The following is a 23,875-nucleotide window of genomic DNA, read 5'->3' as shown; positions in this document are numbered from 1 at the left end:
GTAATACTCTTTTGCGGTGTGTTTGCCGAGATCCGATGAATTGTGGATTTATGATCGGCTTATCTATGAATATTATTTGAATCTTCTCTGAATTCTTTTATGCATGATTTGAAATCTTTGTAATTCTCTTCGAATTATCGGTTTGGTTTGGCCAACTAGATTGGTTTTTCTTGCAATGGGACGTATCTATAATTTTGATTGTTCCATGCTATTATATTATCTATTTTGGATGTTTATATGCATTAATATGATATTTTATATTATTTTTGGGACTAAACTATTAACCTAGGGCCTAGTGTCAGCTCCTGTTTTTTCCTTGTTTTTGAGTTTCACAGAAAAGGAATACCAAACGGAGTCCAAACGGAATGAAACCTTCACGATGATTTTTCTTGGACCAGAATACACCCACGAGACTTGGATATGAAGTCGGAGGAGCCACGAGGCGGCCACAAGGACGGAGGGCGCGTCCCCACCCTTGTGGGCCCCCATGACCTTCCTCACCTAATTCTTTCGCCTATATATTCCCAAATATCCCCAAACCACCAGAGGCATCCACGAAAACACTTTTCCACCGCTGCAACCTTCTGTACCTGTGAGATCCCATCTAGGGACGTTTTCCGGCACCCTGCCGGAGGGGGATTCGATCATGGAAGGCTTCTACATCAACTCTATTGCCCTTCTGATGAAGCGTGAGTGGTTTACCACAGACCTACGGGTCCATAGCTAGTAGCTAGATGGCTTCTTCTCTCTCTTTGATTCTCAATACCATGTTCTCCTCGATGTTCTTGGAGATCTATCCGATGTAATACTCTTTTGCGGTGTGTTTGCCGAGATCCGATGAATTGTGGATTTATGATCAGCTTATCTATGAATATTATTTGAATCTTCTCTGAATTCTTTTATCCATGATTTGATCTTTGTAATTCTCTTCGAATTATCGGTTTGGTTTGGCAATCTAGATTGGTTTTTCTTGCAATGGGGCGTATCTATAATTTTGATTGTTCCGTGCTATTATATTATCTGTTTTGGATGTTTTATATGCATTAATATGATATTTTATATTATTTTTGGGACTAACCTATTAACCTAGGGCCTAGTGCCAGCTCCTGTTTTTTCCTTGTTTTTGAGTTTTGAAGAAAAGGAATACCAAACGTAGTCCAAATGGAATGAAACCTTCATGATGATTTTACTTGGACCAGAATACACCCACAAGACTTGGATATGAAGTCGGAGGAGCCACGAGGCGGCCACAAGGACGGAGGGTGCGCCCCCACCCTTGTGGGCCCCCATGACCTTCCTCACCTAATTCTTTCGCCTATATATTCCCAAATATCCCCAAACCACCAGAGGCATCCAAGAAAACACTTTTCCACCGCCGCAACCTTCTGTACCCGTGAGATCCCATCTAGGGACGTTTTCCGGCACCCTGCCGGAGGGGGATTCGATCATGGAGGGCTTCTACATCAACTCTATTGCCCTTCCTATGAAGCGTGAGTAGTTTACCACAGACCTACGGGTCCATAGCTAGTAGCTAGATGGCTTCTTCTCTTTCTTTGATTCTCAATACCATGTTCTCCTCGATGTTCTTGGAGATCTATCCGATGTAATACTCTTTTGCGGTGTGTTTGCCGAGATCTGATAAATTGTGGATTTATGATCAACTTATCTATGAATATTGTTTGAATCTTCTCTAGATTCTTTTATGCATGATTTGATATCTTTGTAATTCTCTTCGAATTATCAGTTTGGTTTGGCCAACTAGATTGATTTTTCTTGCAATGGGAGAAGTGCTTAGTTTGGGTTCAATCTTGCGGTGTCCTTTCCAAGTGACAGTAGGGGCAGGAAGGCACGTATTGTATTGTTGCCATCGAGGATAAAAAGATGGGATTCTAATCATATTGCTTGAGTTTATTCCTCTACATCATGTCATCTTACTTAATGCGTTACTCTCTTCTTCATGAACTTAACACTCTAGATGCAGGCAGGAGTCGGTCGATGTGTGGAGTAATAGTAGTAGATGCAGAATCATTTCAGTCTACTTGACATGGACGGGATGCCTATATTCATGATCATTGCCTTAGATATCGTCATAACTTTGCGCTTTTCTATCAATTGCTCGACAGTAATTTGTTCACCCACTGTATTATTTGCTATCTTGAGAGAAGCTTCTAGTGAAGCCTATGGCCCCTGGGTCTATTTTCTATCTTATTAGTTTCTGATCTACTATTTTGCAATCTTTTACTTTACGATCTATAAACCAAAAATACCAAAAATATTTACTTTATCGTTTATCTATCTCTATCAGATCTCACTTTTGCAAGTAACCGTGAAGGGATTGACAACCCCTTTATCGCATTGGGTGCAAGTTGTTTGATTGTTTGTGCAGGTATTCGGTGATTTGTGTGTTGTTTCCTGCTAGATTGATACCTTGGTTCTCAAACTGAGGGAAATACTTATCTCTACTTTGCTGCATCACCCTTTCCTCTTTAAGGGAAAACCAACGCAAGCTCAAGAAGTAGCAGGAAGAATTTCTGGCACCGTTGCCGGGGAGATCTACGCCAAGTCAAGACATACCAAGTGCCCATCATAAAGTCTCATCTCTTGCATTACATTATTCGCCATTCACCTCTCGTTTTCCTCTCCCCTACTTCTAAAACAAGTTTCGAAAAGATTTGCCTTTTCTTCGCCCCTCTTCCGTTTTTCTTCTTCGTTTGCTTTTTGTGTGCTCGTGTGTTGGATTGCTTGCTTTGTCACGATGGCTCGAGAGAATACCAAATTGTGTGACTTTTCCAACACTAATAACAATGATTTTATTAGCACTCCGATTTCTCCCACCACTAGTGCGAAATCTTATGAAATTAATGCCACTTTGGTTAATCTTGTTATGAAAGATCAATTGTCGGCCTTCCTAGTGAAGATGTCGCATCCTATCTTAATAGTTTCGTTGAGTTGTGTGATATGCAAAAGAAAAAGAATGTGGATAATGATATTGTTAAATTGAAGCTATTTCCGTTCTCACTCCGAGATCGTGCTAAAACTTGGTTTTCATCTTTGCCTAAAAATAGTATTGATTCATGGAATAAGTGTAAAGATGCTTTTATTTCCAAGTATTTTCCTCCCGCTAAGATCATCTCCCTTAGGAACGATATTATGGATTTTAAGCAACTTGATCATGAACATGTTGCACAATCTTGGGAGAGGATGAAATTGATGATATGAAATTGCCCTACTCATGGTTTAAATTTGTGGATGATTATACAAAAAAATTATGCCGAATTGAATTTTGCTTCTAGAAATCTTTTAGATTCGGTCGCAGGAGGTACTTTTATGGAAATTACTTTAGGAGAAGCTACAAAACTCCTAGATAATATTATGGTTAATTATTCTCAATGGCATACCGAAAGATCTTCAGTAGTAAAAAAGTGCATGCGATTGAAGAGATTAATGTTATGAGTGGAAAGATGGATGAACTTATGAAATTATTACTAGCAAGGGTGCTTCTATTGATCCTAATGATATGCCTTTGTCTACTTTGATTGAAAATAATAATGAATCTATGGATGTGAATTTTGTTTGTAGGAACAATTTTGGTAATAACACGTATAGAGGTAATTTTAACCCTAGGCCATTTCCTAGTAATTCCTCTAATAATTATGGTAATTCCTACAACAATTCTTATGGAAATTATAATAATATGCCCTCTGATTTTGAGAATAATGTTAAAGAATTTATGAGTTTGCAAAATAATTTTAATGCTTTGATGGCTAGGAACGTGGATAGAATTTCTCTTGATGTTGATTCTATGAAACTTAGATCTATTCCACCCAAGCATGATATTAATGAGTCTCTCAAAGCTATGAGAATTTCCATTGATGAGTGCAAAGAAAGAACCGCTAAGATGCGTGCTAAACGAGATTGGTTTGTAAAATCATGTTCTTCTAGTTTCCGTGAAAATAATGATGAAGATCTTAAAGTGATTGATGTGACTCCTATTGAATATTTGTTTTCCAATATAAATCTTGATAAATATGGGACTGGAGATGAGTCAACTTTAGTTAAAAGGCGTCTCGATGATTCGGAGTTTTTTGATCTTGATGCAAAATTTGATAAAGGTGGGATTGGAGAGGTCAAAACTTTAAGTAGCAATGAATCCACTCTTTTGGATTTGAAGGAATTTAATTATGATAATTGTTCTTTAATAGATTGTATTTCCTTGTTCCAATCCATGTTGAAGTCTCCTCATGCTTATAATCAAAACAAAGCTTTTACTAAACATATCGTTGATGCTATGACGCAATCTTTTGAAGAAAAGCTTGAATTGGAAGTTTCTGTCCCTAGGAAACTTTATGATGAGTGGGAACCTACTATTAAGATTAAGATTTAAAGATTATGAGTGTCATGCTTTCTGTGATTTGGGTGCTAGCGTTTCCACGATTCTCGAAAAGTTTATGTGATGTGTTAGGTTTCCGTGAATTTGATGATTGCTCTTTAAATTTGCATCTCGCGGATTCCACTATTAAGAAACCTATGGAAGGATTAATGATGTTCTTATTGTTGCAAATAGGAATTATGTGCCCGTAGATTTCATTGTTCTTGATATAGATTGCAATCCCACATGTCCTATTATTCTTGGTAGACCTTTCCTTAGAACGATTGGTGCAATTATTGATATGAAAGAAGGAAACATTAGATTTCAATTTTCGTTAAGGAAGGGCATGGAACAGTTTCCAAGAAAGAAAATTAAATTGCCATATGAATCTATTAAGAAAGCTACTTATGGATTGCATACCAATGATGACAATACCTAGATCTATTTGTGTTTTCATGCCTAATTAAGGGCGTTAAACAATAGCGCTTGTTGGGAGGCAACCCAATTTTATTTTTGCTTTTGCTTTTTAGGTTCTGTTTTGCATTTAGTAATTCATCTAGCCTCTAGTTACATGTGGTTTTGTGTTTTAGTTAGTGTTCTGCCAAGTAAGACCTTTGGGATAACCTACGATGATAGTTGATTTGATCTTGCTGAAAAACAGAAACTTTTGCGCTCACGAAAACAATTCTCATTTTTAGCTGAAGAGTTCTTTTTAGTTGATTCTTTTTGCAGAAGATTAATAGACAAATTTCTTAGGACTTCCTAATTTCTCAGTATTTTTGGAGTTACAGAAGTATTCGAAATATCTAGATTGCTACAGACTGTTCTGTTTTTGACAGATTCTATTTTTTGCGTGTTGTTTGCTTATTTTGATGAATCCATGGCTAGTATCGGGTGCTAGGAACCATGGAAAAGTTGGAATACAGTAGAGATTACACCAATATAAATAAATAATGAGTTCACAACACTACCAAAAGTGGTGATTTATTTTCTTCTAACGGAGCTTATGAGATTTTCTGTTGAGTTTTGTGTTGTGAAGTCTTCAAGTTTTGGGTAAGGATTTGATAGACTATGGACTAAGGAGTGGCAAGAGCCTAAGCTTGGGGATGCCCAAGGCACCCCAAGGTGATATTCAAGGATTCCAAAGAGCCTAAGCTTGGGGATGCCCCGATAAGGCATCGCCTCTTTCGTCTTCGTATATCAGTAACTTTACTTGAGGCTATATTTTTATTCACCACATGATATGTCTTGTGCTTGAAGTGTCTTGTATGATTTCAGTCTTTGCTTTTTAGTTTGTCACAGTCATCCTTGCTGTACACACCTTTTGAGAGAGACAAGCATGAATCGTGATTTATTAGAATATTCTATGTGCTTCACTTATATCTTTTGAGCTAGGCAATTTTGCTTTAGTGCTTCAGTTATATCTTTTTAGAGCACAGCGGTGGTTTTATTTTATAGAAATTGATGAACTCTCATGCTTAACTTATATTATTTTGAGAGTCTCTAAACAGCATGGTAATTTGCTTTTGTTATAAATTTAGTCGTAATATGATAGGCATCCAAGAGGGATATAATAAAAAACTTTCATATAAAGTGCATTGAATACTATGAGAAGTTTGATTCCTTATGATTGTTTTGCGATATAAAGATGGTGATATTAGAGTCATGCTAGTGAGTAATTGTGAATTGGAGAAATACTTGTGTTAAAGTTTGTGATTCTCGTAGCATGCACGTATGGTGAACCTTTATGTGATGCAGTCGGAGCATGATTTATTTAATGATTGTCTTCCTTATGAGTGGCGGTCGGGGACGAGCGATGGTCTTTTCCTACCACCCTATCCCCCTAGGAGCATGCGTGTAGTACTTCATTTCGATAACTAATAGAATTTTGCAATAAGTATGTGAGTTCTTTATGACTAATGTTGAGTCCATGGATTATACGCACTCTCACCCTTCCACCATTGCTAGCCTATCTAGTGCGGCGCAACTTTCATGGTACCATACACCCACCATATACCTTCCTCAAAACAGCCACCGTACCTACCTATTATGGCATTTCCATAGCCATTCCGAGATATATTGCCATGCAACTTTCCACCGTTTCGTTTATTATGACACGCTTCATCATTGTCATATTGCTTTGCATGATCATGTAGTTGACATCGTGTTTGTGGCAAAGCCACCGTTCATAATTTTTTCATACATGTCACTCTTGATTCATTGCACATCCCGGTACGCCGTCGGAGGCATTCATATAGAGTCATGTTTTGTTCTAAGTATCGAGTTTGTAATTCTCGAGTTGTAAGTAAATAAAAGTGTGATGATCTTCATTATTAGAGCATTGTCCCATGTGAGGAAAGGATGATGGAGACTATGATTCCCCCACAAGTCGGGGTGAGACTCCGGACGAAAAAAAGAGGCCAAAAAAATGAGAAGGCCGAATAAAAAATGAGAGAAAAGAGAGAAGGGGCAATGATACTATCCTTTTACCACACTTGTGCTTCAAAGTAGCACCATGATCTTCATGATAGAGAGTCTCCTATGTTTTCACTTTCATATACTAGTGGGAATTTTTCATTATAGATCTTGGCTTATATATTCCAATGATGGGCTTCCTCAAATTGCCCTAGGTCTTTGTGAGCAAGCGAGTTGGATGCACACACACTTAGTTTCTTTTTAAGCTTTCACAAACTTATAGCTCTAGTGCATTCGTTGCATGGAAATCCCTACTCACTCATATTGATATCGATTGATGGGCATCTCCATAGCCCGTTGATACGCCTAGTTGATGTGAGACTATCTCCTTTTTGTCTTCTCCACAACCACCTTCTATTCCACCTATAGTGCTATGTCCATGGCTCACCCTCATGTATTGCGTGAAAGTTGAAAAGGGTTGAGAACATCAAAAGTATGAAACAATTGCTTGGCTTGTCATCGGGGGTGTGCATGATTTGAATATTTTGTGTGATGAAGATGGAGCATAGCCAAGGGCGTTAAACAATAGCGCTTGTTGGGAGGCAACGCAATTTTATTTTTGCTTTTGATTTTTAGGTTCTATTTTGCATTTAGTAATTCATCTACCCTCTGGTTAGATGTGGTTTTGTGTTTTAATTAGTGTTTGTGCCAAGTAAGAACTTTGGGATAACCTACGATGATAGTTGATTTGATCTTGCTGAAAAACAGAAACTTTTGTGCTCATGAAAACAATTCTCTTTTTTAGCTGAAGAGTTCTTTTTAGTTGATACTTTTTACAGAAGATGAATAGACAATTTTCTTAGGACTTCCTAATTTCTCAGGATTTTTGGAGTTACAGAAGTATTCGAAATATCCAGATTGCTACAGACTGTTCTGTTTTTGACAGATTCTGTTTTTCGCGTGTTGTTTGCTTATTTTGATGAATCCATGGCTAGTATCGGGTGCTAGGAACCATGGAAAAGTTGGAATGCAGTAGATATTACACAAATTTAAATAAAGAATGAGTTCACAAAAGTACCAAAAGTGGTGATTTATTTTCTTATACTAACGGAGCTTATGAGATTTTCTGTTGAGTTTTGTGTTGTGAAGTCTTCAAGTTTTGGGTAAGGATTTGATGGACTATGGAATAAGGAGTGGCAAGAGCCTAAGCTTGGGGATGCCCAAGGCACCCCAAGGTAATATTTAAGGATTCCAAAGAGCCTAAGCTTGGGGATGCCCCGGGAAGGCATCGCCTCTTTCGTCTTCGTCTATCGGTAACTTTTCTTGAGGCTATATTTTTATTCACCACATGATATGTGTTTTTCTTGGAGCGTCTTGTATGATTTCAGTCTTTGCTTTTTAGTATGTCACAGTCATCCTTGCTATACACACCTTCTGAGAGAGACACGCATGAATCGTGATTTGTTAGAATACTCTATGTGCTTCACTTATATCTTTTGAGCTAGGCAATTTTGCTCTAGTGCTTCACTTATATCTTTTTAGAGCACGGCGGTGGTTTTATTTTATAGAAATTGATGAACTCTCATGCTTAACTTATATTATTTTGAGAGTCTCTAAACAGCATGGTAATTTTCTTTTGTTATAAATTTAGTCCTAATATGATAGGCATCCAAGAGGGATATAATAAAGCTTTCATATAAAGTGCATTGAATACTATGAGAAGTTTGATTCCTTATGATTGTTTTGAGATATAAAGATGGTGATATTAGAGCCATGCTAGTTGATATCTATTGATGGGCATCTCCATAGCTCGTTGATACGCCTAGTTGATGTGAGACTACCTCCTTCTTTTTGTCTTCTCCACAACCACCTTCTATTCCACCTATAGTGCTATGTCCATGGCTCACGCTCATGTATTGCGTGAAAGTTGAAAAGGGTTGAGAACATCAAAAGTATGAAAAAATTGTTTGGCTTGTCATCGGGGGTGTGCATGATTTGAATATTTTGTGTGATGAAGATGGAGCATAGCCAGACTATATGATTTTGTAGGGATAAGCTTTCTTTAGCCATGTTATTTTGAGAAGACATACTTGCCTTGTTAGTATGCTTGAAGTATTATTGTTTTTATGTTCATATTAAACTTTTGTTTTGAATCTTATGGATTTGAACATTCATGCCACAATAAAGAAAATTACAGGGATAAATATGTTAGGTAGCATTCCACATCAAAAATTATGTTTTTATCATTTACCTACTCGAGGACGAGCAGGAATTAAGCTTGGGGATGCTTGATATGTCTCCAACGTATCTATAATTTTTTTTATTGTTCCATGCTATTATATTATCTGTTTTGGATGTTTTATATGCATTAATATGCTATTTTATATTATTTTTGGGACTAAACTATTAACCTAGGGCCCAGTGCCAGTTCCTATTTTTTCCTTGTTTTTGAGTTTCGCAGAAAAGGAATACCAAACGGAGTCCAAACGGAATAAAACCTTCGCGATGATTTTTCTTGGACCAGAAGACACCCAGGAGACTTGGAGATGAAGTCGGAGGAGCCACGAGGCAGCGATAAGGACAGAGGGCGCGCCCTCCACCCTTGTGGGCCCCCCGTGACCTTCCTGACCTAATTCTTTCGCCTATATATTCCCAAATATCCCCCAAACCAGCAGAGGCATCCACGAAAACACTTTTCCACCGCCGCAACCTTTTGTACCCGTGAGATCCCATGTAGAGACCTTTTCCAGCACCCTGCCGGAGGGGGATCCGATCACGAAGGGCTTCTAGATCAACTCTATTGCCCTTTCGATGAAGCGTGAGTCGTTTACCATAGACATACGGGTCCATAGCTAGTAGCTAGATGGCTTCTTCTCTCTCTTTGATTCTCAATACCATGTTCTCCTCGATGTTTTTGGAGAGCTATCCGATGTAATACTCTTTTGCGGTGTGTTTGCCGAGATCCGATGAATTGTGGATTTATGATCAGCTTATCTATGAATATTATTTGAATCTTCTCTGAATTCTTTTATGCATGATTTGATATCTTTGTAATTCTCTTCGAATTATCGGTTTGGTTTGGCCAACTAGATTGTTTTTTCTTGCAATGGGAGAAGTGCTTAACTTTGGGTTCAATCTTGCGGTGTCCTTTCCCAGTGACAATAGGGGTAGCAAGGCACGTATTGTATTGTTGCCATCGAAGATAAAAAAGATGGGTTTTCATCATATTGCTTGAGTTTATTCCTCTACATCATGTCATCTTACTTAATGCGTTACTCTGTTCTTCATGAACTTAACACTCTAGATGCAGGCAGGAGTCGGTCAATGTGTGGAGTAATAGTAGTAGATGCAGAATCGTTTCGGTCTACTTGACATGAACGTGATGCCTATATTCATGATCATTGCCTTAGATATCGTCATAACTTTGCGCTTTTCTATCAATTGCTCGGCAGTAATTTGTTCACCCACCGTATTATTTGCTATCTTGAGAGAAACCTCTAGTGAAACCTATGACCCCCGGGTCTATTTTCCATCTTATTAGTTTCCGATCTACTATTTTGCAATCTTTTACTTTCCGATCTATAAACCAAAAATACCCAAAATATTTACTTTATCGTTTATCTATCTCTATCAGATCTCACTTTTGCAAGTAACCGTGCAGGGATTGACAACCCCTTTATCGCGTTGGGTGCAAGTTGTTTGATTGTTTGTGCAGGTATTCAGTGATTTGTGCGTTGTCTCCTACTGGATTGATACCTTGGTTGTCAAAGTGAGGGAAATACTTATCTCTACTTTGCTGCATCACCATTTCCTCTTCAAGAAAAAAACCAACGCAAGCTCAAGAAGTAGCAACATCCGGGGATCTCTTCCTGCTAAGGTCCGCCTCCTCCATGTACGCATTTGGGTCTTCATACCCAACATTCCGTTGTTGTTGTTGTTGTTGTTGTTGTTGTGCCCTTCCCCTTCCAGAACCGAAAGAAGTACCTCCCCTTGGAGCTCCATGGCTCCAAGAGTCGGTCGATGTGTGGAGTATCTAACATGATTTTGCGGCGGCTTCATGAATCTGTCATAGGGTGCCGTGACCACCGCAAAACCCTTTAATTCCAATGTCCTTCTTCCATGACTCTCTCCCAATAACCCAAGCAAGAAAATTGCAAAATGTACAAATTGTCCTCAAGGAGGCTAATCTTTACCTCTTGGGCTAGATCTCACACTGCCCTCATCATTTTGAAGAACCAAAATTGGTTGTAAGATTTCTTTGTGTGAACTCTTGCAAATGCCATCCATCTGATCGACTCTGGAGGGGGCGCCTCTTCTTCCACAAACACCACATCGTCTAGGTCATCGTCCTGGAGACCCAACATCTCCACCATCTCAGCCACATCTTTGGAGTCCACCTTCTTCGACCCCGAAGCTTTTTTCTGCCATGCCTTGAAAAAAATCTAGCCTGATGAAAAATCGACCGAGCTGTTGATGGAACCCTAGATCGCTCTCCACAACAACCACGGGGGCAAAGACCGAGCAACTCTCCAGGGAGAGTCCCTTGATCAGTCTGAATCAGCAAGGAAGATGGAGGGAGGGGCGGCAGGGGATTGGAGATCTCAATGTTCGGCTATCGCCGCCGCGGGGAGTAGAACCCTAGCGAGAGGGGAGGATTGCCGATAGCATACCCCTTGTTTTTTTAGGGATCATACCCCTTGATTAGTTGCTCACCTATGTCCCTAGGGGGCAATTGTGCCCTCTCTCTCTCTCTCTCCGGCGAAATAAGCTGAACGCTGGCGAAAGAGTGGGACATGTTGAGGAATTAGAAGGAAACATCAGACACTGGGCCTATGAATCTCTTCTGCTATGCACAAAGCACAAAGGTCAGCCGGCTGCAAGTGTACTGCAAGTTTGGAAGCGTCTGACAGGGGAAAATCTCAAAATCAACGTCGATGGGGCGTTCAATGATCAACAGAAGAGTGGTGGCTGGGGATTCGCCGTACGTGATTGGTATGGCGAGGTAATGGGTTCAGGGGCTGGCAGGATGCAGTATGTTGGGACTGCCGTTCAGGCCGAGGCGACAGCCTGCATGAAGGCATTACATGCGGCGGTACAATGGGGTATGATGAATGTTCAGATGGAGACTGACTGTCAGATTTCGGCCCGTGCACTGCAAGGAAATGAGCACGATCTCGCACCCGAGGGAACTCTATTTAGGGAGATTAAGATATTTGCTCGTCAGAATTTTAATGTCTGTACTTTTAATTTTGCCCCAAGGGGTTGTAATAAGTTAGCGCACTCTCTAGATGCTCACCTATGTCAAGCTGTTAGACAGCTCTGGCTCGAAGCACTCCCTGACGATGTTTCTGTCCTGAGGGCCAGCGATTCCGCTATACCGGTGTGAAGTATGGAATCCCAGTGTTCCGTTTCAAGAAAAAAATATTTTGTGCTCTCTCTCTCTCTCATAGGGCCCATTCTGCTATATTTTTTTTAGGGCAGTTCTGCTCCTAATTGGGCGGGTGCGTGCGCAACATTTGTAACGGGCCGGTATGTTCCGATTTACAGGCTAGTTCACGGACTAGCTCATGGGCTCTTCGCAGTGTACAACTACTAGGAGGAAAATGATGGTGAGGTTCAACTAAACCCTAAACCCCCAAAAGCCCTTTCTTTGCCTTCCCGCCGCCGGCAACCGACCACCGAAGCCGCAATGGTCTCCGCCGAGTACTCCATCGACCTCAAGCTCTCCGAGCTCCTCAAGCAAGCGCGGCCGAGCGCTACCTCTCTCCGCGCCGCCGGGGAGGCCACGGACGCCGTCGGGGAGCTCATCAAGAGCGTGCCGCCGCAGCAGGCTGCGCCGGAGGCTGCCTCGGGGTTCGTGAGGGACCTGGGCCTCGCGGCCGAGAAGCTAGCGTTTTCCTTCCGGCCGCCGGAGGTGGTGCGGCTCGCCGGGAGCCACGCGGCCGGCGCGGTCACCAGACCCGACGTCGCCGCTGACCTTCTCGTCCGCTTGCCTAAGGTATGTGTTTCACTTTGCTTTAGTAAATTTATTAGTTTAGAAAACCGGCACAGAGGATTCTCAACTATGCTATGATGTCCAATTCAATCCTGTCAACAAAAATTCTTGTTGGTTCACAAAATTATAAGTACAAACGTGTCTACTCTACATGGAGCGAGGCCCTTTAGTCAATCTAACGGAACCAGATGTTACCTACTTCAAATATTACTCTAGTTCTTGGTATCATTTTGGATGTTGCACAAATTGGCATGTGATCGCCACCCTTCCAAATACAGTTATATTCATACTGTTTTAAGCTTCTATCGAGGTTTTGGCCTACCATTATCTGTGATCATGCAGTATGGGTTTAATGATTTATTTTTGCTGTTTTTATAGGAATGCTTTCATGAAAAGGATTTCCTGAATCACCGGTACCATGCAAAGAGGTGTCTTTACCTCTGCGTCATCGAGAAGAGCTTGAGGTCTTCTCCTTTAATCCGTAAGGTTTCATGGTCTACCTTCCAAGATGAGGCACGAAAGCCTGTCCTCCATGTATATCCAGGTTGTTGTTCAAACAAATTACTGCGCTTCATTTCTTTTTACTTCAGTGTGCATTCAAGGTTAATACTCATGCACTTAAATGTGTGGTCCTTGCGTTCTCTTCTTATTTTTCAATACTTCCATTCGCACAGCAACAGAAATTGCAGAACTTCCTGGGTTCTATGTCAGGATTATCCCGACGGCAAGCTCTTTATTTGATCTTTCAAAGCTAAATCTGTCAACAAGAAACAATGTCCGTGCATATACAAAAGGTAAACTGCTTGCTTTAGAATCATCTGAACCCATACTTTTGGCCTTGAATATAGGAATATTTGTTATAAGCAACTGATCAGATTTGCATCACAGATGGCATAAACCAACCGACACCTAGGTATAATAACAGCATATTGGAGGATATGTTTCTGGAGGAAAATGCAGAATATACCGGCAGCACCTTTGCAAATTGGAAAACCTTGCAAGAGGCATTGGTTTTACTAAAAGTAAGGAGTTCTTCCTCAGTTTCATATTTCTTATAAAAAATATGGATCAAATGTCTGCATGTCTGGGGTTTCTAGTAACCCCTTCAACAACTGTCTGATGAGGAAATACTTCTATATTGACAGTGCAGCAGAAGTCTACTTATTGGTTTTCTCCTGGATGGCAATCTAATATTTAGTTTGAAATGCAGGTTTGGGCACGTCAAAGAACTTCAATATATTCACATGATTGCCTCAATGGATACTTAATATCTGCCATCCTTGTGTTTCTTACCTTGGACTCTGGAGGAAGTATAATTAATAGATCAATGACCACAAGACAAATTTTCCGTGTTGCAATCAATTTTTTTGGTACATCCAAGCAACAGAAAGTTGATATTTCATTTATGTTTAATCGTTTACTATATCAATCTCTGTTTGCTTGTAGCAACTTCGAAGATGTGGTCGAAGGGCTTGGTGATTCAGCCAATGAAGAAGCGTACTATCAGCAAAGAGGTCTGATATATAGCTTAATCCCCAAATAATTGTATTATTGTCTAGGCCAGCTCCCCTAGAATAACAGGAGTAATATTCCTTATAGAATCATAATTTCTCCAGATAAGTTATTTGCCTTAGTGTGAACATGGTCAAAAATTGGCATCCCAAGCTTAGGTATGCGTAGCTGGTTATACTAACAATGAAATTGGTGGTCAGGCGCACCTCTGCCTGTAATTCAATAATAACAGTAGGCTGGTAATCCCTCCGCTCGTAGTATAGATCTTGGTGCATGACGGATAATTCTGGATTGAATTTTTGCACGCAGTGCTAATAATTTGTGGGGTAATATTGAATATTCAGTTATTATGATCTTCTGATCCATGAATTTTTCAGGGCATTGCTCATCTGCTGAAAACATTTGATGTTGCCATATGTGATGTATCTGGCCATGTCAATCTGGCATTTCGGATGACGAAGTCAGCCTTTTCAGAGGTAGGTTTGACTATGAAAGTACCCTATGAACACCAATTCCACATCTCATGTATATGTATGCATCTACTCCATATGTTCAGAATATTACTCACCCCAATTGTTAAGCTTGCAATTTTCTTTGTCTATTATAGTCTCCATCTTACACCGAATCGTTTCTTATTCAGCTCCAAGATGAGGCAGCTTGCACACTTAATTGCCTTGATAAATGCAGAGATGGTGGATTTGAAGAACTTTTTATGACCAAAGTTGATTTTGGTGCTAAGTTTGATTCATGTTTGAGGTATGTTCAGTTAAGCAAGTATGTTTTGTCACTCTCATGTATATTGCAATTTTGCATTATGCTCTTTCACTGGAGTTTCTATTTGCATGGCTATATGTTTGAGTGAGCAAGTGATTGATTTTGGAAGACATCGATGAAATGATGATTATTCCATCTATATATTTTAAATTTCTACATAGTTCACAAATGTTGGAACTTGACAAGTGCTCCCAGTTCCCATTTGCCAGCCTCAACTTAGATGCCATTTTCCACTGCACATTTTTGACTGGGAAACTGTAGGGGAGGCCCTGACACTATTTTTATTTATTAATTTGAACATATCTAGAAACTCCAGGGCATAGCGGATGGTTAAATCATGCTGAAAATGTCAAGAGAGGTCGGGGTAGACCAAACTTGACATGGGAGGGGTCCGTTAAGAGAGATCTGAAGGACTGGAATATCACCAAAGAACTAGCCATGGACAGGGGTGCGTGGAAGATAGCCATGCACCTGCCAGAACCATGAGTTGGTTTTGAGATCTTATGGGTTTCAGCTGTAGCCTACCCCAACTTGTTTGGGGACTAAAGGCTTTATTGTTGTTGAACATATCTAGAAAAACACAGAGTGTGTGTGTGTGTGTGTGGGGGGGGGGGGGGGGGGTTGCAAAGGGGAAAACCAACTAAACTGGTCATCAGGGAGCATGTGAGCTCAGGATCAAAAGAGCACTTTTGCTAAAGCCATAGGTGTAAAACACCAGCCTTAGCTGGGGAGACCCTGAGCTGAAGGTAAGCAGAAGACATTCCTTCCTAAATAATCGGAACCATGAGCTTTGGGGGGCAGGGCTAATATTGTTTGCTTCCAGATGCACCAACATGCAGTGATCATAATTTCCATGAAGAAAGCCTTCCCAAAGGTAGCTGTGGTACAGGAGAATGTTTGGAGGTATTATTGATAAAATTAAGGTGGATGCCAATTCTATGCCAACAGCTCCCTGCTGGAGGGACAGGATAGGAAACGATGATCCTCCAGATCCCGTTGAAAGAGAACACAGCATAGGGAATCAGATACTCGGAAGTTCTTTCTATGCAGAAAATCTCTTGTATTTAATCTGTTATTTAGGAGGAGCCAAGCAAAGCCTTCGAGCTTTGCCGTAGACTACGACCAAACCCAAATGAGAATTGCAGGAGCTTGATTGTGAGAAAATGACTGGGAATACGCTTTTGTGGAGGAGTAATGATCATTCCCCTAAGAGTAGCTCCAAAGTCATCTCCCTCATTGTTAATTTTGGATGTTCTGGAGGATGCTACTGAACATAAGAAACTCATGAAAGGTTTGCGAGGAAAGTGGTAGTTGTAACAGGTCCAGAAGGTCATTCATGTCTAGTGCCTGCTTAACTTAAAAGGTAGTTGTTCACGCAAAAGAGTAAAGCCTCGGTAGGAGGTCCTTAAGATAAGAGGCTGAACCATTCCATTTGTCAAGCCAAAGATGGACAGAGTTGCCCTTTCTGATGGAGCAGGAGGCAAAGCTGAAGAATTTGCTCTGTAACTTGATCACATGTCTCCCAAAAGGAACCATATTTAGAGCTAGCATTACCGCACATCTTTGCTGCTATTGTCATAATCAGCTAATTTCCCCTTACTACCATAATTCTAAGAATGTTTGCAAATTTTGAAATTTCAATTTGCTATCCAGTCCTAATTTAAGACTTAAAGCTAGCTTATCAAGTTCTCATGTGATCCTTCTTGTTTTCACTGTCAGGATTAACTTGAAGGGGAACTCTAAAGTTACTGCATTAAGCTTCTGCTCGGATGATGAATCATGGCGAGTACTTGAAAAAGATGTTCAGTCCTTGCTGCAACAAGGACTTACAGATAGAACAAAGATGATCCGCGTTCTGTGGAGAAGCACACCTTCTGAATGGAATATAATGGATGTATGTGACATTTGTGTACCATAACACTTATGTTTGCGTTTCAATCTACTGACAAACACAGCTTTATAGGGCTTCTCAGAGTTTGGTAGCAGCCCACTGATTGTTGGTGTAATGCTTAGCTTGTTGGAGAAGAGTTATAGTCTTGTCGATATTGGTCCAAATCCTGAAAATCGTGATGAGGTGATTTCCATTTTATAGATTACAGAATAATGATCAACTGCAATTACTGTAGTCTAACACACGTGTATTGTGCTCATTAATCCCAAGGCTATTAAATTTAGGAAATTCTGGGGAGAGAAAGCTGAACTTAGGAGATTTAAAGATGGGGCTATTGCTGAAAGCACAGGTATTGCATTTTTGTTGCCATTGCCAGTGAAAGAGCATACACTAGTTGAATAAATACTTGATACTAATGGATTCTACTTACTAAACTGTAGTGTGGGAAACGGAGACTTGGGAGAGGCATACAATCATCAAAAGAATTGCTGATTATGTGCTTACCAAGCATTTGCTGTTGCGGCAGGAAGATCTCACTCATGTTGTTGATCAGCTTGACTTTTGTCTCTTGGTTGGTGGCCAAGGTAAAGCTAAGCTTTATATGTTGTGATTCACATGTTGAGTTTCGGATTTAAATCATGTTTAATTGGAATTATGCAGATCCAGTGTCATCTTCTGGAGCTTTGCTTGAAGCCTTTGATACTTTAGCTAAGCAGTTGCGTCTATTGGATGATGTTCCTCTTAAAATATCTACTGTGCAACCTCTAGACTCAGGTCTGACAGAATAAATTTATTACTCCCTCTGTCCCAAAATTCTTGTCTTAGATTTATTTAGATACGGAAGTATCTAACACTAAAACGTGAATAGGTACATCCATATGTAGACAAATCTAAGACAAGAATTTTGGGATGAAGGGAGTATTTACATACCCTGTTCATTTTTCTTACTATTTAACTTTTGCTTATGCCAGCCTTTAGGCACACTTCTGTGTTCCCCCCTGAACCTCATCCGTTGGCATATGAAAAGAGTTCTCAGAGGCTGCCCAATTTTGCAGCAACTTGTGTTCGGTCTTTGGAAGTCATGATTCAGGTATGCTGCCCATTAGTTGTGTTAAATATCACAATGGGCAATTATTTATGGAGCTTGACTGCTCGATACCTTCCATGTCATGTTCCATATGTGTCTGTTAGCGATTCTTCATTTTAGAGTTTCTTTTCACAAATCTCTTTCCTTTTACCCCCATTTCAATAACAGCTAGAGGGATCTGGTAACTGGCCCTTGGATCCTGTAGCCATGGAGAAGACAAAGTCTGCATTTCTTTTAAGAATTGGTGAAAGGTATGTGACATCATTGATGAACTATTTCTTGCTTATGTTCAGTTCCCACTTCATTGGCTAAATTCGGTGTTATGCCAGTCTGGAGGATCGAGGAATGTTTGTTACAGCCAGTGAAGACGAGGTCAATGTTCTTACATCTGGATATTCATTTTTGCTCAAAATATTTCATGAGAGAGGTTTGGTGGTACAAAAGCAAGGTTAACTTCTCATTATCTATGATTTTTATTTCTTATTTTTTAACTGACTTATGCAAAAAGTTCACGCAGTTTGCCAATTCCATAATTTTATCTATTTATCTCAGCTGGAGACAGTAACATACAAAGTGCTCCATCAGAAGATAAGGAGCTCTTTTTTCGTAGTCAGCACTCAAGTATGATCAATGGTCTGCATGGTATTTACCAAGCGTATGGGCCGGTAGTGAGGTAATTATTAAGGTTTCGAAATTGTTAGTTAACGCAGCATTCCTGAAACCCTAGTATATCTTATGGTATGCTCTTTCCGTTTCAAAGGCTAGCAAAAAGGTGGATTTCCGCACATCTATTCTCTTCATTTATCTCAGAGGAGGCGGTTGAATTGGTGGCTGCCTACCTATTTTTGAGGCCGTTTCCATTCCATGCCCCCTCTTCACGGGTTACTGGGTTCCTTAGGTACAATTTTGTAATCTTTTAAACCTTACTTTTAATATTACTACTCCATACTTGTCAGTTTCATTGTTTTGTGTCATATAAGAACAGAACATGAAGCAAACATATTTGTTAAAAAATAGAATGAAGAACACAATAATTTATCTCCTAAATATCTATTTTAATACATGCTTTTGTTCTAAAATTAATACCCAAGATTTAGCTTTATGGTGAGCGATATCAATGTTTTGATAAGGACTATTAAAGAATATGCTTTTTCTTGATATAAAGGTGGTCCAGCAACAGACTTTAAGATATGTGTTGGAATACTGACCCTGGCTATTGCTTTTGACTTGTAATAATTGCTCCAAGATAACAGAACCTTTACTACTACCTCCGTCTCGGTGAATAAGTCATTCGCGTAGTTCTAGGTCAGCGATTTAATTATCTAAATATGTATTATATGTGACAAAAAATATATATTTATAAACTACATCCGTGTAGAAATCTAGTGATATACTTCTCATGACATATAACACATATTTAATTCCTCAAATCGATGACCTAGAACTACGTGAAGGACTTATTCACCTAGACGGATGTAGTACTATATGTTCTTGCAAACAAATTTACCATAAGCCCATGATGTTATTACTTGTTAAAGTATTTGTGGATTGCGCAACCTTTTCCATCAGTTCGGACTTTTGGTTCTACTGGTTGGTGCATGAAACTTAATAATTAGTTACCTCAGAAAAGTTTGGGTACCACCCCCTCTCTCACCTATTTCAGTAGCCGGTTATATTTTTTTACTGGTCTCGCAGGCACATGAAACCTTTATATGTCCTCTGACCAGTTACTAAAAAATTGACAGGTTCTTGCGGTTGCTATCTAGTTTTGACTGGACCTTTTCACCCATGATTGTGGACATAAATAATGACTTCAACCTGAAGGATGAGAAAGAAATCAATGTTTGTCCTCTGGTTCTCTTTTTTATCTTTTCACATTTGAATAAGCTGTCAAGCCGCTAACATATTGAGAGATGCAACCGCAGGAAAACTTTATGCTGAGCAGAAGATCTTATGAACAAAATCCTCATGATATAGAGCCTGCAATGTTTCTGGCTACGTCATATGATAAATCATCTGAAGCGTGGACAAAACAATCACCAAGCAAGTCGGTAGGTGTTTATCTTTTTGTACAGATGTAAAGCTAGTTACTGTTATAGAATTCAAGTCTACATCAATGATAAAGCTACAAAAGGTCAATGGGGAAATCATGCACTATATCTCCAATTCTTGTGCATCAACAACATTTCCCAATGTTTAAGTGTCAAATCTTGTCTCAATATCATGAAAAGCATCTGTATGACATCTCTTGTCGGAATCAACTAGCGCGCGATACAGTACAACACGACGATGACATGTGCGATGGAACAAAGGTTGTGCTGGCATCATGCATGGTCACGATCACGCGTGCGTGGGGCTGATCGTTGAATTGGGTGGCGCACATTGCGTCGCGAAGAACGACTGGGCAATGTTTGCTCCATAGAATTACCGTTCTTGTCAGTGCAACTTCTATGGTATTTCTGCATGAGAAGCACCTATATGACATAACCAGCAATTGCAGGAGAAGGGTGACAAGAAATGTCATAATCCGGGGAAATGCCATATAAGGCTTTTGCCGGAGATGCATCTATGATAATTGCTAGTCAATTACAGTTTCAGAACCAAATGGGTCTATTTTATTCATTCACCTTCTGTTCATTTAACCATAGGTTCTTAAACGGATAGCTTCTTACGCTAAAAGCAGCGCCGAGCTGTTAACAAATCTTATCATCCATGGTCAATCAGGCCAATATACATGGGAGGTAAGGTTTTTCTGTCATCACTTGATTGGTTCACTGTCTCATTAGGTTTTGATTTTCTCACTCGCTTTCATTTGCTATAGTGCCTCTACCGAACACCTTTAAGCAATTATGACGCTGTTATACTCCTCCATAAAGAGAAGCTTTGCCGTCCTCACCATGTTCTTTTTCCTGCTGAGATTCCTAACGGTTAGTTCAGATGTTAATATTTGTTGCTAACCAGAAACTAGATGAAATTCAACTCGTGTCATGTATTCTTGATGCAAATAACTTCCGGAACAACCTTGCAGGTAAGTTAGTAATCCAGGGCAAACCAAGCAATGATTTCCACCCTTATATGCCACTCAGTAAAAGTGTTGTGAGAAGCTTGCATGACACAAGAGATAAACTTTTGGTGAATTTTGACCCTACCGCCTACTTCTTGCGAGACTTGAAGGTAAAATCGAAACTATCAAGCTTTGGTTGCATAAGATATGTTAATCCATTAAGTATGTAATCCAATTTGTGTACAGTGTGCATTCCCTGTGACCTTCAAATTGTGGCACGATTCGATTGGAGGGGACGCAATTGGTCTTACATGGGAGAGCTCAAAGGTATTTTTCTCACTGACTGCTTGTGTTGTAGATGACCGTTTCTTCACTTTAATCTTCCCACAAGTAGATACCCCATTTACTCAAATACTATGTACCCGTATCTGTTGCTAATAAATGTTTTATCATGCCGAGCTTTTTAGGTTGTGGCATATCCCAGGTATGTAAGTTGACTTGATTTTGTGTTGTTATTATGACAGAAGCGTGGCAGAGATGAGGATGATGAAGCCATGCTGGATCCAACGTCTATACTCAAGGAGGTTGGAGATGTGGGTAAAGGGTTGGTGAGGAGTGTACATCTTCTCAAAGCACCAAAGCTTGAGTAAGCTTTTGCGTGAGGGAGTTTGCTGATGTGCAGGAGAGGACTCCTGGCTGATTTTCTGCCACTGGCTAGAGAAAGGAAGACCCAGAGCCAGTGGACAACATGTTCTACAGCAAAGCAATGTATAAAGTCGTGATGATATCATGTGGTTGTTGTAACTCCAATTGGAAGATCAAGTCAACAAAAATCTGTATCCAAATTTTGATTCTGAGTTCCAGAAAAGTATAGCGATGAAGTTCTATTTCCTGCTCATTTCAGCAAAAAAAAAAAGGAATCAAAACCGAGCAGCTACTAAACGCAGGGTTACAGGAAATTTGCATTCGTCTATGCCAAGCAGAATTCTCATGTAAAATTTGTTATACTTGGAAATGGCCTATTTCATTTGTGTTGTGAAATTCTTCAGTAGATGTATCTCTCTACAATTCTAGCCCTTGCCAACTGCACATATCTGGTGAAGCGTAGCAGCGAGAGAGGGGCTTCGGAATTGTAGCAAAGGCGGGTGAGATCTCAGCGGTCAACAGGCGGTGTCCAAGACATGGATTGATCGCATGTCAGACCCGAGTTTGATACTTGGCTGAATTCATGGTCTAAACTATAAACAATGACAAGATCTCTACTCCATATGAGTACTCCCTTTGTCCCGAAATTATTGTTGTACGCGCAGTTCACTGGTAATTTTGTAAAAAAGACCTCATAATTTCAAAACCATCTCAAACAAGTCCCTCCGCCATCGTCTTCTTCCTCCGTCGTCGCGCGCTTGTCGCCAGGGGCCGGCGCCGCCCAGCTGCGTGATTCGTCGCCCACCAGGAAGTAATCTGTCGCCGTCGACACCAAGTACCTACTTCGCCCCTGCCCAAACCTGTCTCGTCGCGATCCCCTCCCGCCGCGATTACCTGCGGCGTCGCCTGAACTTCCCGGCACCATCCGGTGGACCAGGAGCTCCTGCTCGTCCTCCTCGAGCTCCCGTGCATCCTCCTCGAGCTCCCGCGTCTCCTCCTTGAGCTCCCGCGCGTGCGCCGCCGAGATCCCTCCCACTGCGATCCCCTACGGGCATCGCCGGAACCTGCCTCCACGATTCGATGGACCAGGAGCTCACGCGCGTCCTCCTCTATCCCCCGTGAGTCCTCCTCGAGCTCCCGCGCGTCGCCGTGCTGCTCCTTCTTACTTGCCCGCGCGCCCGCGCAACTGCTTCTCCCCTGCCACCGGTGGAGCTCTACCCGTGCTGCTGCTGCTGCTGATCTTCTGCCACTTCCTCTGCCTGTGTTGCTGCTGATCCAAGTGAAGCCGTGCCGCGCTCGTGTGCACTCTGAAGAAGGTAGTCCATCAGAATACTGCTACCTGAAAATTAGTGAAATGGTTTACTGTTAACTGAATCATGACAATGCCAATCATGGAGTAAATTCAGTTGTTAACTTAAAATTCATGGAATACATTCATTATACAGAAAATGCTACTGATAATTGTGAACAGAATCATGGATGGTTGTTAACTGAAAATTATTGAAGAAACTGCTACTGATCATGGAGTATTAATTAAAAACTTTCAGTTAAACTAGAAGTGATGTTGCTTGCTTAATGTGTTGATGCAGGGTTAAATTTCAGTTAAACTATTGTAACTGTGTGTAAACAAAAGCTTCCAGTTAAACAAAAGGGAAATTTAGTTAAACAAATGCCTTGAGTAAATCCAGTTAAAGATGCATTAATACCAAGGCCTTGAGTAAATTTAGAGTTGCTAACAACATGTTCTGATCCACTAACAGCAAGTCTAAAGTTTCCAATAAATTGAAAACTGAACATTAACACTTGGTAAATCTGGTCAACAAGAGTCCAACAAAATTCAGAACAATTATGATCCATTTTCCTGTTTCAAACAATTTTCAGTAGAGCCAGAGTACTTCCTGCTATGATTTGTAGAGCTCAGATTTTGTAAAAGCAAATGGTCACAAACATTGTCAAGTGCAAATGATCTGTAGCTCACCGACTAACTACACATTTGGTCATATTTTGTAAAATTCAGTTAAACTACTCTAACTAGAGTAAAATTCAGTTAAACTACTCTAAATAGAGAAAATTGCTTGTGGTTAGAGCAAAGTGTTTGGCTGCCATGACAGCCTTTATATAAATGCTGCCATGGTAGCCATTTCTTGTTTGACTTACATACTATTTTTGTGTGTGTATGTTCT

At 40.4% G+C, this 23,875-nt stretch overlaps 1 protein-coding gene across 1 annotated transcript; it reads left to right on the top strand.

The window, feature by feature from the left end:
- Nucleotides 1-12,393: 12,393 nt before the first annotated feature.
- LOC123120091 (nucleolar protein 6) lies at nucleotides 12,394-22,088 on the top strand. The gene is made up of 25 exons (XM_044540102.1): nucleotides 12,394-12,782; nucleotides 13,158-13,323; nucleotides 13,460-13,573; nucleotides 13,668-13,801; nucleotides 13,990-14,149; nucleotides 14,226-14,293; nucleotides 14,669-14,767; nucleotides 14,932-15,047; nucleotides 16,785-16,959; nucleotides 17,029-17,139; nucleotides 17,227-17,305; nucleotides 17,397-17,540; nucleotides 17,617-17,730; nucleotides 17,928-18,046; nucleotides 18,212-18,294; nucleotides 18,373-18,491; nucleotides 18,596-18,716; nucleotides 18,804-18,941; nucleotides 19,789-19,885; nucleotides 19,969-20,094; nucleotides 20,692-20,784; nucleotides 20,865-20,970; nucleotides 21,072-21,217; nucleotides 21,294-21,374; nucleotides 21,572-22,088. The coding sequence occupies exons 1-25, from the start codon at nucleotides 12,474-12,476 to the stop codon at nucleotides 21,695-21,697; spliced, it is 3,144 nt and encodes a 1,047-aa protein (XP_044396037.1). The 5' UTR covers nucleotides 12,394-12,473; the 3' UTR covers nucleotides 21,698-22,088.
- Nucleotides 22,089-23,875: the final 1,787 nt, after the last annotated feature.

Source organism: Triticum aestivum, chromosome 5D (assembly GCF_018294505.1).
Source record: "Triticum aestivum cultivar Chinese Spring chromosome 5D, IWGSC CS RefSeq v2.1, whole genome shotgun sequence".
NCBI classification, from domain to species: Eukaryota; Viridiplantae; Streptophyta; class Magnoliopsida; order Poales; family Poaceae; genus Triticum; species Triticum aestivum.
Note: the sequence above shows the minus strand (reverse complement) of the source record. Positions and strands in the feature narration are given on the sequence as shown.